A 15,664-nucleotide genomic window follows, 5' to 3' on the forward strand; every position below is an offset into this window, starting at 1 on the left:
TCTTAGGACCATCCCCTTCCGCCTGGGACGACTCTTGGTGGCCAACGGCCCTAGGAAAAGCTCCCATACCAACGGACCACGCACGGAACTTGGGCATCATTCTGTACTCCTCTCTATCGATGACCAGACAAGTCAACGCCGTCTCATCATCTTGCTTCAACATCCTACGCATGCTCAAAAAAACATTTCGCTGGATCCCCACCGAAACAAGAAAAACGGTCACCCATGCACTAGTTACAAGCCGTCTTGACTACGGAAACACCCTTTACGCCGGCACCACCGCAAAACTGCTGAAAAAACTCCAACGCATCCAAAACGCCTCAGCCAGACTCATACTAGACATCCCCCGCACAGACCACATTTCCGACCACCTGAAAGACCTTCACTGGCTCCCCGTCAACAAAAGGATAACGTTCCGTCTCCTCACCCACGCACACAAAGCCCTCTACGAACTAGGACCTGGCTGCCTCAACACGCGCCTTTCCTTCTACCCCCCACCCATCAACTGCGTTCGTCCAACCAAGCCGTCGCCGCCGTTCCGCGCATCCACAAAACCACCATGGGGGGAAGATCCTTCTCCTACTTAGCGGCCAAAACCTGGAATTCCCTTCCCATCCACCTCCGCCTTACCCAAAATCACCTAGCCTTCAGAAAACAGCTTAAAACCTGGATATTCGATAAGTAAACCCCCCTCCTCCTCCAGCGCCTTGAGACCCTCTGGGTATGTAGTGCGCTATATAAATTCTGACTTGACTTGACTTGACTTGGTGGTAGTGGTATTACTATTGGTGGTGGTATTGGTGGTGGTATTGGTATTGGTGGTGGTGGTGGGTTGGTATTGGTGGTGGTGGGATGGTATTGGTGGTAGTGGTGGTATCGGTGCTATTGGTGGTGGGGGTATTGGTAGTATTGGTGATGGCATTGGTGGTGGAGTTATTGGTGGTTGTATTGGTATTGGTATTGATGGTGGTGATATTGGTGGTGGTATTGTTGGTGGTTGTATTGGCGGTGGTGGAGGTGGTGGTATTGGTAGTGGCATTGGTGGTGGTATTGGTATTTGTGGTGGTGGTATTGGTGGTGGTGGTATTGGAATTGATTGTGGTGGTATTGGTGGTGTTGATGGTGGTGGGGTTGGTGGTGGTATTGGTGGTATTGGTGGTGGTGGAGAGGGTGGTATTGAAAGTGGTGGTGGTATTGGTGGTGGTGGTAGTATTGGAGGTGGTGGTATTGATGGTGGTGGTATTGGTAGTGGTGGTATTGGTGGTGGCATTGTTGTTAATAAAAACAGGCTTTTGAAAAAAAAACATCGTGTGGCTTTAGTGCAGATGACATGTAACTCAGATGTGCTGTTGTCAGCTTTAACCTATAAGCACAGGATTATGTGCTACCTTGAATTTCCAAATCATTTTACTTGGGGGTTGAAACAGACACAAGATAATGCTGGGTTAATGTGATTGAAAGCAGGCGCCCATGTTATGAGTGCGGCCGTGCTACTTAAAAAAACACAAGCAGTTGCAGCTGAAGTAGCGCATGTCCGGCCTGTAGTAAGAGAAACTCAAAAAAGTAAATAGTGCTTACAGACTAAATAACAGGTCCCATGTAACAACCAAAGTAAAGGGGCCAGTAGCCATAGGAGGGTAGAAATGAAGACAAGGCTGTGCTAGGGAGGGACTTACAAGCCTATTAACGAATCCAAAGACAGCATTTAGGAAAGACAATGACACAAGTCAATGAAAAATATGGGTGTAGAGTGGGCGCTGGCTTCTCTCCCCTACTCTCCTACAGCAGTCTCGCAGAGTGAGCTGTGCATGCGCGCTGCCGCTAGGCTCGACCTAAAAAAGGGGACAATTGGAAAGAAGACAGTGAAGCGGGACTGGGCCTCAGAAAGTAGATGTAATAAACATAATGAAAAGCCAGGATTTCTAAGAAGCCCTTATTTAAAATCCTCACCCATCAAGCAGGTCATTTGCAACAAATAGTATATATTCCGTTCTCAGCTGCACAACACGCAAGGGAGGTGGTACATCACATCGAGATGATAAATATGACCCTGCAAATATTTTGACTCCTCAAAATAAGCTAATACTGTATTGTCCTGTATTGTCGGGGTAAGAATATTTTGGGAATTATAGATTTACTTTTCAAATTTCACATCTATTTAACAAAATCATGTAGTGGTGATTAAGGATCACACAAGGAAGCAACCTTTCATATCAGGACTCATCTGGTTTTTGCACCAAAGATTCCATATATCATAAATGACAGTTAACATGAAGCAATAGCTGATGAATATGGGCTGATGAATATGGACTGATCAATATTGAAAGATTCAAGGTCTCAGTTGTGCTGATACGTCTTAATATAAATTGCATTCCTTTCGCAAAACGTCTCGAAAGCCTTTGTGGCTGAAGGATTAGGGATCAGCAGGAGGAAGTTGATAACAGAAATCACAAAACGTTACCTCTTCTCTGTGTCCTAGCTCTTCTCCATTCTCAATGTGTAGGTGGATGTCACATTGAGAAAGAAATTGATGCAAAATTAATGCGGGGAAATGAAAAAAGTAGCTTTGGGTAGATTAGGTCTAGTCACATCGGCAGCAAAAATGAGTGACCACATTTGCACTGCACAGGCAGGATGTCTCAAGAGTGTAATATTAGTGGTAGGCATGTGGTGTGGCCAATTTAGACTCCTTGCATAAACATGTCTGAGACAGTACACTGCTTTGGATAGCACTGTTTCCTCCAAAGGTTAGAGAATGCAGATGAGAGAACCACTGAGCCCTACTGCGCTTGAGGTAAATATTCATAATCTCATTTAAGACACAATCAGGACTTTCCACCAGAAAAACAAAAAACTGTGCTACTGTAAGCAAGACCTAAGTAGTTCTGCAGGTGTACAACTCTGCGCCTAAATCAGATACATGCTGAGAAAAAGTAATAATGTAATAAACAAAGCAAGAACGTGGTTTGATTGGTCTTGGTAAAGCTCAACAGCAGAACTTTAGCAATTTTCTCTTGTACTTCAGCTGTACAATTTCCTGTCAGCCACCTGGAACTCCTGATTCTCTGTTGACAGAGGACATAACAAAATCTAACTCCTTTGGAAACAGGCACTTAAGTTGCTCTTTTGGAGGAAGCAAAGGGGTAGTTTTCCTTCACATCACTGGTTAGGAAGCTCTCTCTTGTGGGAAGTTGAATTGGATCCCTCTGAAGTTGGTGAAGCCAGTATAAGAACCCAATCTGGTTGTGGTGAATTTGAGACGCAGGATTGAGATTTTGGAGAGTATCTGATACAGCTGAGCAGAGGAGTCAAATAAATGGTACACTGACGTGCCGTTGTCCAATCCAAAAACATGTTCCCTAAGGATGTGGCACACCTGCCCATCTATGAGGTGAACTGTTTGCATATGGAGTTCAGTGAAGTAATGAAGACCTCTACAGAGATCCATGGGTCCTGAAGATGGAATGAAGGACTCCTTATTAACATTCCCATTCATGAGGAGAGTTTTCTTGTAGTTTCTATAGAACATATACAGGATCTGCGTGTTTAGACAACATACACTGTAGGATTGGTGTCAGACAAACTCTGATCAATCCCACCGGGTATGCTGACCTTCTTGTACCAACTAGCTCACAGTTCCACTAGAATGTCCTTTTACCAAGGAGAGAAAAGTTCCTGGCAACCATCGAACATGACATTCCTGATCCCTCAGGACTGTGGAAACAATATATTACTTTTCGCTCAGACACTCGTGCTCACCTAGTCTGTCTCAGAGAAATACACAGGCTGGGCATTTTCAATAAGAATTTATTATACAGTTGTTATGCTGGTGTAGAATAGATGAGCTGCAACAACCGTTAGGCAGTATAACATATAAACGATTAGTAGTACGAGAAAGGTAAATAGATGGTATAGCTCTACCATCTTCTTACAGTCATAAATACATATGCAGATATAAAACACATGGTAAAAGATGCATACTCCTACGATGCCTGCCTAGCTAGATGTACCTAAGTGTACCTAGCATGTACGTAGGTGTTAAGCCAAGAATCCCTCAAGGATTTAGCCAACCCCATTACCTGAAGTGAGAGACTGTGGGTCCCCGTCCTGGTCTCGAGTTGGATATCCTGCAAGGGATGTGTTAGACCACTGCCAGCTGGAGTGTCTTCATGCAGGAATAGCAGTGTTTCTGGTCAGTGTGTCGGCCGGGAAGTCTTGGTCACCTCTGTCTATCTTAGCAAGATGTGATGTATATATATACCCTTAGGTCTCCCCAGGGGTCCTACCTTGCTGGCTTACTGTGTCAGCCTAAGGATGACGTCGGTCATGAACTATGTACATAGATTTTATACAGGAGATGACAGTCCTGCTGTGATTCCAAGAACCCTCATGCATAATGTATGAGATTTCGAACTAGGGAAAACCCGCGTTCTGGATGCAGTGCAATATCTAGGTAAAAGGTCAGTCAACTGTGACAAGTGTAATGTAGGGAGAGAATGTAAGTGGTGGGTAATGAGATTACCGGGCCCTATGTTATGATACCTATATGGAATATATAAAAGAGTGAAACCACCCGTTTAATCTGTCTTGGAGTTTTTGGCTCTCATAGTGTGGCAGCAGAAACAACATTCAAGGAATTTCAACTCTCACAACGCTACTCCCAGCCTGCAGATTTGCAGCATGGAGTGCCCACTAGTTTTCCTACATTACCACTGCTCGAGGAAACCTTTCCGTATAAGAACAATAACCATTTGCTTTAGCATATTTGTGTGGATGGACTAATCTGATTGGTCCCAAAAGGCCCTTTACGAAGCTATCCAGATAGGCAATCCCTGAGCCAATTTTCATAAGAATTGGTTGTAACAACAAGTTGGGAAGAGGGTAGACCAAGAGACATCTCATTCTGAAGTTAGAAGCATGCACCCACAATTGCAAGGTGGGACCAAAGATGTAATGACTGGAGCATGCTTTGACTAATAGTCCAGCAAATTATACCAAAGCTAAATCAGATGGTCTTCTAAGGAATTTATATGGTGCTTGGCATACAGTGCTGAAAGCCAAAAGTCCTAGACTCACCTAGAAACACCACTATCTTTGTTCAAGAGATGATTTATTATCTGGGTGATATCCATTACCCTCTCTAGAAGCGTAATGGCATTCAACAGGCAATTAACTGAATCCTCTTGGATGGCACTGCACAGGATTTGTGATAGCTTATGAAGAAACAAAGCTTGAGCAAATTACGTATGATTATAGCTAGATTAGATTCTGCTACTTCCCTAGACACTGCATTGATGTGAGTAGGTATTAGTGAAGATCTTATGCGGACAGGGAATGGTCGAAACAAGGGCCGTGATTTGTGACACATCCTGGGAGGGGCTTATAGTGAGTTTAGAAACAAAGCAGTCTGTACTTTTACTGCTTGTCTCCCACCATAAAATAGTAGTAGTGTTACTGCTTGGATGGAACCCAGCAATTTGATGTGACCATAGCTATTTTGTACTGCAGGGTTGTCCTATCCTGCAGCAATTTCTTTTCAGCAGTTTATTTGCAGAAGTTGAGAATAAACATTTCTATTTCAAAGGCCTACTCTAGCAAGGAATGCTTCTCATACATGTGCCATAGGTTCAGCCCCGAGCCATGTTTATGTATGCATCAGCATGGTAATGGGAAACATTGCTAGATCGATACATCTTTTCATGAATGACAATCATATGTAATGTAAAAAAGTAATGTAAAATACATTTCTATAGCGCTACTACCACTCCAAGGAGCATCTTGGCGCTTAATACCAGCCCAGATGGAACAGGTCGGTTAGCTGAAGCAGTTCGAAGGACACTACACCCTTTACACTAGAGCTTTACAAGCAGCATCAGTAAGAGAGAAAACCCAGGTCTTCAGGGCTTTCCTAAAGTGGGATTCTGTTGGGATTTTCCGAAGCAGATTTGGCAGTTTGTTCCATGCTCTGGAACCCAAGACAGCAAGAGATTTCCCACCTTTGGTAGCAAGCCTGAATTTTGGGGTTACTAATAAATTCTGGTTAGAGGACCTCAAACTCCGAACGGGTGAATAGCGTTTAAAGCCTTTTGACAGATACCTAAGCCCTTGTGAATGAAAAGCTCTAAAAGTGATGACAATAATTTTACATAGAATACGCTTATGTATTGGGAGCCAATGAAGGGCATTAAGTGCAGCCGAGGAAGATGACTTTCCAGGCCAGCCAAGGACCAGGCGAGCGGTGGCATGCTGGACCATCTGCAGCATGTGGAGCACAGATTTATTCGCTCCCGCATACAGGCTATTGCAGTAGTCCAGTCTTGATGTTATGAGCGCCACCACTGCCGTTCTCCTTGTTGACAATGGAAGAAGGTCAAAAAATGTCCTAAGCATTCTGATGATATGGAAGCAAGTGCCAGCCACACCAATTGCTTGTTGCTTGAATGACAATAAATCATCAAACTTAACGCCCAAATTACGGGCAGAGGAGATGGTATTGGGAGGGGCTTCAGCATCTTCAGGCCACCACTGTTTGGGGAAAAACAAATTTTGGGGACCGAACGGCAATATTTCAGTTTTCCCCGAATTACATTTGAGGTGGTTGATCTTCATCCACTCAAATGTGGCAGTGAGGCAGTTTTTAATATTTTCTTCAGCTTCAGGCAGCTCCCTGTCCAGTACCAGGATAAGCTGCGTAAGATATTGTGCTGATCTGGTAAGAGGAGATAAGCTCAATCAGGGGGACCATATATAGGTTGACGAGTACAGGGCTTAAACTAGAGCCCTGAGGCACCCCTGTACTGATGGATTTTTCTTCAGAGTTAAATTCTTCCAGTACCGTGATTTGACGTCTTTGGCTGAGGAAATTTTTGAACCAAGTCCTATCCCTGAGTTGAGTAGGCGGTCAATAAAGATGGTATGTGAGACCGTATCGAAGGCCGCCGATAGGTCGAGTAGTATCAGGACGGCCTTCTTCCCTTGGTCCATAGCAGTTTGCAGGGTCTCTGCCGAAAACAAGAGGGCGGATTCAGTAGAGTGTTTGGACCTAAAGCCTGATTGGTTGGCGTGCAAGATGTTATTGTCTTCTAGGAATTTCGTAAGTTGTTTATTAACAAAAGATTCGGTCAGTTTAAACACCAATGGCAGCAATGAAATGGGACGCAGGTTCGAAAGAATGGTCGGATCAGGTAAAGATTTTTTCTGAAGGGGCTTAACGGCTGCTAATTTCCAATCACGGGGAATCTCAGCTGTGACAAGTGACGAGTTGATGATGCCATTAATAATAGGGTTTACCTCATTGACCAAGGCTTTTAGGAACAAAGGAGGACAGGGGTCAAAAGGAGATCTAGATTTGCTTGATAGAATGGCCTGATGTGACTCCTCTAAGGAAATGGGGGCAAATACGTTAAAGCAGGTCATGTTAGAATTATTCTCCCTGCTTGATTCCATCCTTCCCTTATCAGAGGAAGTCAGTATTGGTTGGGGAAAGTCCTTCACAATGTCTAGAATTTTCTTTTCGAAGTAATTAGCAATGGAGTTGCAGAGAGGCAGGGAAGGGGGGATTTCCTGTAAAAGTGCTCTAGGGTTTGTGAAACTGTTTACAATTTTAAATATGTCTTTCTGTCCATTTCCAGAGGAGGCTATTGCCTCTAAGAAGTAAGCTTTTTTCGCCAATTTAATTGAGGCGTGGTACTGCCTACGGGCTGCTTTATAAATACTACGGGCATCAGCCTCGTAATTCCTACGCCACCTACGTTCCAATGATCTTACTTCACCTAACTCTACCTTCAGGGCTAGTGAGAACCATGGGGCACTCTTTTTATTTTTAAAACAACCTGAGTTTTTTTAAGTTCATTGGGTCTGATTGCTTACTTAGTGTCGTAATCCACTCGCAAAACTGCTGATTGTCTGTCGAGGTGTGCCCAGTTAGTATGGGTTTACTCTCTATTACTTTCTCCAGGAGATCTGGCTGGGTAAGTAATTTTTCCCAGTCAGGTTTATGACTGCCCACTGTTCTTTTTATGGCTTTCACTGGGACATTATGTTTTAATACAAGGTCAAAAGGAATAAATGTGTGGTCTGACCAGGTTTGGACATAGGGGGGTTTAATGGTCAGAATGTCTGAGTTGGAACAAATACAGTCTAATATATGACCTGCTATATGTATGGGTTCCTGCGTCAACAGAGTTAAGCCAAGGACACTAATTATATCCATAAAACAGGTTACCCCTGGTTCTTTAGGGGAATCTAAATGGAGATTAAGATCCCCTAACAAGGTGAAATGGGAAAATCTGAGCGTAAGATCGCTCAGTACATCCCCGATGCTCTCCAGGAATTCTTTAGGTTGACCCGGAGGGCGGTATACCAGGGCGCCAGAAAAAGTCAGGGAGTCATGGATATTTAAACAAAAGGCCATGGCCTCTGCTCCCTTAATGTCTGGCAGCTCATAAGTAGTACATGTCATAGTGTCGCGGTAAATAATAGCCAGCCCCCATCCCCGTTGCGCCTGCCTATCCAGACGCTGGATTAGAAACCCTTGCGGGAGGGCCACAGCTATGTCCGGATTACATCAGGCGTGATGAGGAGCCAGTCTAAATCTCCCTCGGTAATCAAGTCATGGATATGTTGTGCATTCTTGCACATTGATCTGGCGTTAATAAGCCCCCCTCGTAAAACAATGGGTCGTGGCTTCCCTTTGGATGCTGGCTCCGGGCAAAGTGTCACCTTACAATGTTGACAACAGACCGGGCCGTCCCATGTATCAGGTTTCAAAACATCATGGCAATGAGTAGAAAAGTTATTCAAAGAAAGTAGACATGCCCTAGACAGGCTGGGGCCTCTGATTAGGGAGACGTTACGTGTGGCCCCTGGCGCCTCCTTGGCGCTGACGGGGGCAGACGGGCAGGACTTTGGCATGACTCCGGCGTGGGTCCGGCGCGTCCGCTGAACGCGTCCGCTATGCGGAGGGAGGCCGTCCCCTTTTATAGTCAGCTAGAGCGCGCAGAGCGCTTAACACCCCCAATGTGGACGCTGTGGAAACTTCGTCTCCTCAGGACCGATCTCTCAGCGTCTATACTCAGCTGTGAGTGGCCCGAGTAGTGAAAGGGTGAGGAAGGATGTCTGGCGGGTAAAACGCTTCGAAAATCAAGCTAAAATGCCAAACACGAAATAAAATTCAGACGCTTATTAAATCAAGCAGAATACAATTTTTACAATAAAAATGCTCAAGGTAAAGTCTGTAAAGGAGGACCTCCTAGCTTCCACCTCAGGAGGGTGAAAATTGCACAGCTAGGTCAGGCGCCGGGAACAGGGAAACCCCTTTTATACTCAGCTACAGCGCAGCAGAGCGCTTAACACCCCCAATATGGCCGCTGTGGAAACTTCGTCTCCTCGGGACCGATCTCTCAGCGTCTATACTCAGTTGAGAGTGGCCCAAGTAGTGAAAGGGTGAAGAAGGATGTCTGGCGGGTAAAACGCTTCGAAAATCAAGCTAAAATGCCAAACACGAAATAAAATTCAGATGCTTGTTAAATCAAGCAGAATACAATTTATACAATAAAAATGCTCAAGGTAAAGTCTGTAAAGGAGGACCTCCCGGCTTCCGCCTCAGGAGGGTGAAAATTGCACAGCTAGGTCAGGCGCCGGGAACAGGGAAACCCCTTTTATACTCAGCTAGAGCGCGGCAGAGCGCTTAACACCCCCAATATGGCCGCTGTGGAAACTTCGTCTCCTCGGGACCGATCTCTCAGCGTCTATACTCAGCTGAGAGTGGCCCGAGTAGTGGAAGGGTGAGAAAGGATGTCAGGCGGGTAAAACGCTTCGAAAATCAAGGTAAAATGCCAAACATGAAATAAAATTCAGACGCTTAATAAATCAAGCAGAATACAATTTTTACAATAAAAATGCTCAAGGTAAAGTCTGTAAAGGAGGACCTCCCGGCTTCCGCCTCAGGAGGGTGAAAATTGCACAGCTAGGTCAGGCACAGGGAACATGGAAACCCCCTTTATACTCAGCTAGAGCGCGGCAGAGCGCTTAACACCCCCAATACATACATAAGGGTACATGCTGCGAGTGTTGTTTCCTCCAGGATTCATGATCCTGCTTAAAGATCTGGGGCTTGCTAGACAAAGCAGGCTTCTGTGAAGGAGCTAAGACTGCCATCAAAGCATAAATGTCTTCATTCTTCGGTGGGATGCTGCGGCCTCAATGATAGGTCTGCAAACCCTTGGCCACGGCCATGTGAAATGCAGATCTTCAAAATTTCTGATATTACTATGTAGATCTTTATGTGGGTCTGCATATGGATTCCCCAAGTACTTTCTCTTGCAGGGAGGGGACTGGCAATAGATGCAGGGGAGTACTGCCCATCACTGATGACCTTGCTGATGTGGCCTGGAAATTGAGAGATACCCACATTGGAAGAGTGGAAGGGATAGAAACCCAAGAGAAGCCCTATGAATGCTGGGACTAGCATAATGGTCACCAAGAGCAGAGGGAAGGACTTGAGCAGTATCCTTGACCGTTAGTATTTAGGGAGCCCAGGCTAAGAATTGAGGATTGGAAAGAAGCAAACCTTCATCTAGCTGCCCAGAGAGTTGAGCTAACTTCACACACAGCTGCTCCTGCTTTGATGGCTCAGACAAGTCTTACTTGTTCTTCACAATGCCCACTTTATAATAGGTGCTAGTCAGGGTAGAATTTGGAAATGAGTTTCCTAGGAAGCAGAGCATCAGTTCTGGTTGAGACACCTGTGAGCCTTGAGCTGGCCAATACCCTAGGGTTTCTGGTGCAAGATTAAACTCCTTAGAGATCAGTAGCAGTGAGAAAAACATTATTATGTACTTCTCGGTCTCGTGCTCCTTTGGTGCCCAGGAAAATTCATATCATAGCTGCCTAGATCAGCTGCCTGACAGGAACACTTGGCAGGAGCTGATGCATCTTAGTGCTTTTGCTTCTTTTAATATGTTTTGAGGGAAATACGTGATGTGACCAAATGCTGGGGACCTAAGGAGTTGCAGGCCTTCTTTCTACTTTATTAGGAACAAAATTCCCTGCTCACAGGCCTATTGACCCCCTCCTTCTCAACAATCTCCTCCACCACATGAGAGTAGGGCTTAAATACTGGAGCAAAAGCAATGCGTGATTCACCTGCTTGATCAGGATGGATATGTGGCACACACTGTTGATGCAAGCCTCCAAGTAACTAGAGTGTATTGACTTTCAGTCAAAAAGGAAGACTCACTCAATCCTCCACTGAAATGATCAGAATAAGAGATGTGCTCAATTTGACAGTAAAATGGCAGCTTGGGACCTATACTACCACAACCTGATGGTGCAGCAGATATTTCCAGATCAGGAGATGTCCCTAAAGCCCTCAGCTATCTGGTGCCTGGCACCTCTTTCCCTGCAATCTGACAACCGGATCAAGTTGCAACAAATCGTTAGATACAGGGGAACACACACTAGCAAAGCAAATTAGTCTGGTGTTCTCTGCCAGCCATTTGGCAATTCTTGTTTTATCACGGTTTCTGCAAAACATAATTGTTATGAAAACTGTCCTTAATTTGTTAATGTAAAAAAACAAATAAACATTGACTAAAGGCACAAATGTTATGTGGTCTTAAAAATGCACAAGGAACCGTAGTACTCCCTGGCACAGAAGGGAACTTTTTGTGTGTAGATGTGCTCACTGTGAAAGGGCAACATACCGTAAAACATAAGCATAGCTGAAGTGGGCTGACGTATTGCCCCTTGGTGCCTGTTGAAGGGGGGGGTTAGAGAAAAATATGAATGATACAACCACAGACAAATGGGTGAATTGTGGCTAGAAAACACCTATAAGTAAGTTGGGGTGCCGCTCGCAGCCGTTCTGTGGAGAATCTGAAGCTGCCCATGTGAGGAGCGCTTCTTGCTGGATACCGGACCGGAGAATACCTGCTCGAACCCATTTGGGGAGACTATTGCTTGTGTGGACACTGGGCGCGGGACTGCGAGTCCCAGCAGGCAGAGCGCTCGAATCACCAGCGCACCTACGACTCTTCCCGCCCCACCCCTGCCCTGCTCTTAGGTCAGCCCACTGCCGCGCACGCGGGACCGGGCCCCCCTCTTACTTCTGGACTTTTTGAAAACGTCTGTCTGCTATACCGGTATCACATGGCTGGACGCGAAACGAGGAGCAAGACGTCGGTAGTCGGAGGGTCCACAGCTGGAGGTATGGAAAAATTCCTCTTTAGAGCTAACTCTATTATCGACACCGAAATTACTGTCTTGGAAAAACGCCTGTCCCAAGAACTTTCGGCTATTAAGAGATCCTCCCTGGGACAAATTGCCAACGCCAAAACTCCCGAAAGACCGGTAGATCCTGTTTCCGCTACTCCCGGCGTGGCTGGCCAAGCTACCATCCCAGAAGTAGATGAACCCTCTACCCAGGAATTGGACATCTTGGTCAATGAGATTCTTCCTGAAATTAATTTAATCTTGGATAACCATGTATTTAATACCTCTGATCATGATGTTTCTGTTAATAACACCTTGTCCCAGGGGGTTAAAGAAGGAGCTACCTCTAAACGAAAGAGGGTCTACAATAAGAAAGTTGGAAGTAAGGCTAAATCAGCTAAGTTACAACATAATACCTCCCCTCCTCCATCTGCCTTAACTCAATCCTTTCCTTCTAACCTGTTTAATAATGATGTATCATCTGAAAGTTTGGGTGCCTTATTCAAATCAATCTTATTTCCCCTAGAAGCTAAATTGGATCGAATTGAACTTAGACTGTTAAATATAGAGAAAGCCACAGCTGCCATTTAGCAAACTCCAACAAGCCCGGTAACCCAACCACTACGCACACTGTCATCTCTATCCCTGGACCCCCCCCCCGGGGAGGGGGGTGAGAGGGGGGGCAACCGCCCAACTAGTTAATGAGGCCCAAAAATCTACCTATCAATCCATAGACCCACAGGGTCCTAACCCGATAAATATCGCCCCCTCTCTGCAAATACCTGCTCCCTTAACGCGTAATGTTATAGCCAATGGGTTAACCGATAATGGCCAAACTGGTTCTCCTGTTAAAGAGCTCAGAGTCCCTAGACCACGTCTGCCAGATCTTCCACCCGAAGCGAATCGCTTTATGGTAGTTTTAGCAGGAGCCCCCACCCTGGAAGTTGGGGAAGCTGAATCCTTTCATGACCTAAAAAGTAAGGTTATTAAGTGGCTCAATAGTGAAGTAGTGTGGCTCACTGGTTAGAGGCGGCAGACCAGAGAGCAGAGGACGGCCCGGGACCAGGGTTCGATTCCCGGCGCGGCAGGTTTCTGGACCAGGGTCAGCGGACTCGATAATTCTCTTGCCTCGGTGCCCACACTGATCAGCGTTCACACTCGGCAACTCTGGGCATTAGCTTGCCTCATCTTCACTAACGGCCCCACCAGACCGCCGGGGATGCCTGGTCTCACCCTGGAGATACCCATTAAGGGACCATCTCTCAGGGAAGCCAGGAAGGGCTTCGCAGCGGTCGAAGCGCCTTGGGACCCTCCGGGTAAGTAGTGCGCTATATAAATGCCTATACATACAATTGGAACAGACCCCTGCCGGCCCACCTTCACAATGAAATCACCATGGTTAGAAGGGTTCCCTGGTTGGGTAAAACTGTTAAGACCATAAATGGGATTGCATAACGGTTAATTCTAGAGATCCTAGAACCATTTTGCATATTTGTGAGGGCTTTAATAGATCTTTTGACTCCACCATCCAGACCCTCCCCCTGTCCTTCTTTTTTCCACCCAATTCTATGAACTATGGTAGAGGTAGAGATGACTGGAACAGGGTTGAGCGGAGGGGTAGACAAAGAAGATACGATGTAAGACCGGCCCCATTACCCCTGACTGTCCCCTTTTGTGACTATAGTTGTCTGGATGGAGTTGATTGACTACTCCCAGCCACTGAGTCATTGTCAACGACACAATCCTGTAAAGGTTTAACGGCCAAAGAGGTTGAGCAAAATGTAAAACTCCCGATAAACCCACCGGTAGAGTGTTTGTCAATGGCCGGAACCCCTACCGAGTTATCCTCCCCTACTACCATTAATCCCTTGGAGCGACCACAGAATGTAGATCATGGGGTTATTCTCCCCCCACTGGCTCCACCGGTCAATTTAGAGGTGACGCTACCAACTACTACCATTAATCCCTTAGAGCCACCTCAGAATGTAGATCATGGGGTCATTCTCCCCCCACTGGTCCCACCGGTCATTTTAGAGGTGTCACTTTCAACCACAGTATCCCCAAGCGACCCCGGGATCACAGCGCAAGCTCTTGATGTCCCTAGTTTCAAAATTATGAGCTGGAATATTGCTGGTTGGCGACAGAAGGTGTCGTCCCTTGGTTGGTGGGAATCCATTTCCAAGTTTGACATCCTCTGTTTACAAGAGACTTGGTCTACGACTGACATCTTTTCCAATGGCTTTGTATCCTACAACTGTTTAGCGCAAGAGTCTACTATGGGCTGGGCAAAAGGTGGGCTCGTAATTTTATTGTCTTTTAACTTTCCAGTTCATGTGAAATCCCATACTTTAGTAGGATCCCACTCACAAATACTCTGGTTGGAACAAATAGGGGGTCCTGATACTCTGTTAATCAACCACTATAACAATACGTTTGACCCCACGAGTACCTGCGTTGTAAATGATCTTGAGACAGTTGTCAAGAAAATTTGTAGGAATATTCATAATCCTTATAACATTGTGTGGGGAGGGGATTTCAACATTCCAACCTGCCACTATTCATTTACAAATGTATGTGGGTTTGATGGGGCTAATGGAATGGACCGGGATCATTTTACCCATACACCCTACGGCGACTCCCTTCACACTCTTCTACTTAATTTTGATTTGCTAATCCTCAACCTGCTGTAGATAGAGATGGTAATATTGTGCCGAGTTTTGTAGGGAGGAACTCAGCCTCCGTTATTGATCACCTGTTGATTTCGGTACATATTGCCCCACTCTGTACTGTTCCTAACATTGTTGATTTTGGCCTCGGTGATCATAATGCCATTACTATGTCAACTTCAATCTGGAGGTCTGTGCCTACATCTAAGCATATGATTGTGGATGAAATTATCCCCTGGAGGCAAAATGGTATTCGGATCAAATGGTGCGGAGAAAACTCTGAAAAACTGCTGCGGAAAATAGTGGAAGCTGGGTCTGAAGAGTTACTCCGCTGTCTTGATGAGGATGCTGCCCCAAGGTGTATTATCGCCGAATTTGAAAAACTTGGCGACATCATTAAAAGGTCCCTCACCATTTCTAAGGTTAAATCCAAGAAGGCAACTGTAGGCTGGTTTGATAGAGCCTGCACGAACTCATTACAAGATCTAAAGAGGGCACTCCCAAGCCACCCTAGAGACAGGGAAGCTGTAATACTTCTTAGGGCAACCTATAAACTACAGCTGACTCGTAGAAAACTAGAACTTAGGGAGCAAGCGTGGGATAATTTGTCAAAAGCGGCATAGTTGCGTGACAGCAAGTTATTTTGGAGTACTGTTAACAGCCCATTCCTCCAGAAGGAGGAGTTCCCAGTTCTAACAGCCCAGGTCAGTGAGGATAACTGGGTCCAATATGTAGGAGAGTAGGGTCTGCAATCCTATGATCACCCCAGATTTTTGCTTTTTGCT

At 45.6% G+C, this 15,664-nt stretch overlaps 2 protein-coding genes across 2 annotated transcripts in view; one reads left to right on the forward strand and one right to left on the reverse strand.

Annotated features, from left to right (window-relative positions):
* Positions 1 to 15,664, reverse strand: part of SLC26A8 (solute carrier family 26 member 8) — a 3,386,895-nt gene that overhangs the window by 1,402,373 nt on the left and 1,968,858 nt on the right. The gene's annotated exons all lie outside the window — the stretch shown is intronic.
* LOC147712557 (uncharacterized) overlaps positions 15,050 to 15,664 on the forward strand; it is a 33,724-nt gene continuing 33,109 nt past the window's right edge. The window contains exon 1 of the mRNA XM_086919277.1: positions 15,050 to 15,330. Within this exon, the coding sequence (XP_086775403.1) occupies positions 15,050 to 15,330 (281 nt within the window). The remainder of the gene's footprint in view (positions 15,331 to 15,664) is intronic.

This window comes from Lissotriton vulgaris, chromosome 5 (assembly GCF_964263255.1).
Source record: "Lissotriton vulgaris chromosome 5, aLisVul1.2, whole genome shotgun sequence".
In the NCBI taxonomy this organism is placed as follows: domain Eukaryota; kingdom Metazoa; phylum Chordata; class Amphibia; order Caudata; family Salamandridae; genus Lissotriton; species Lissotriton vulgaris.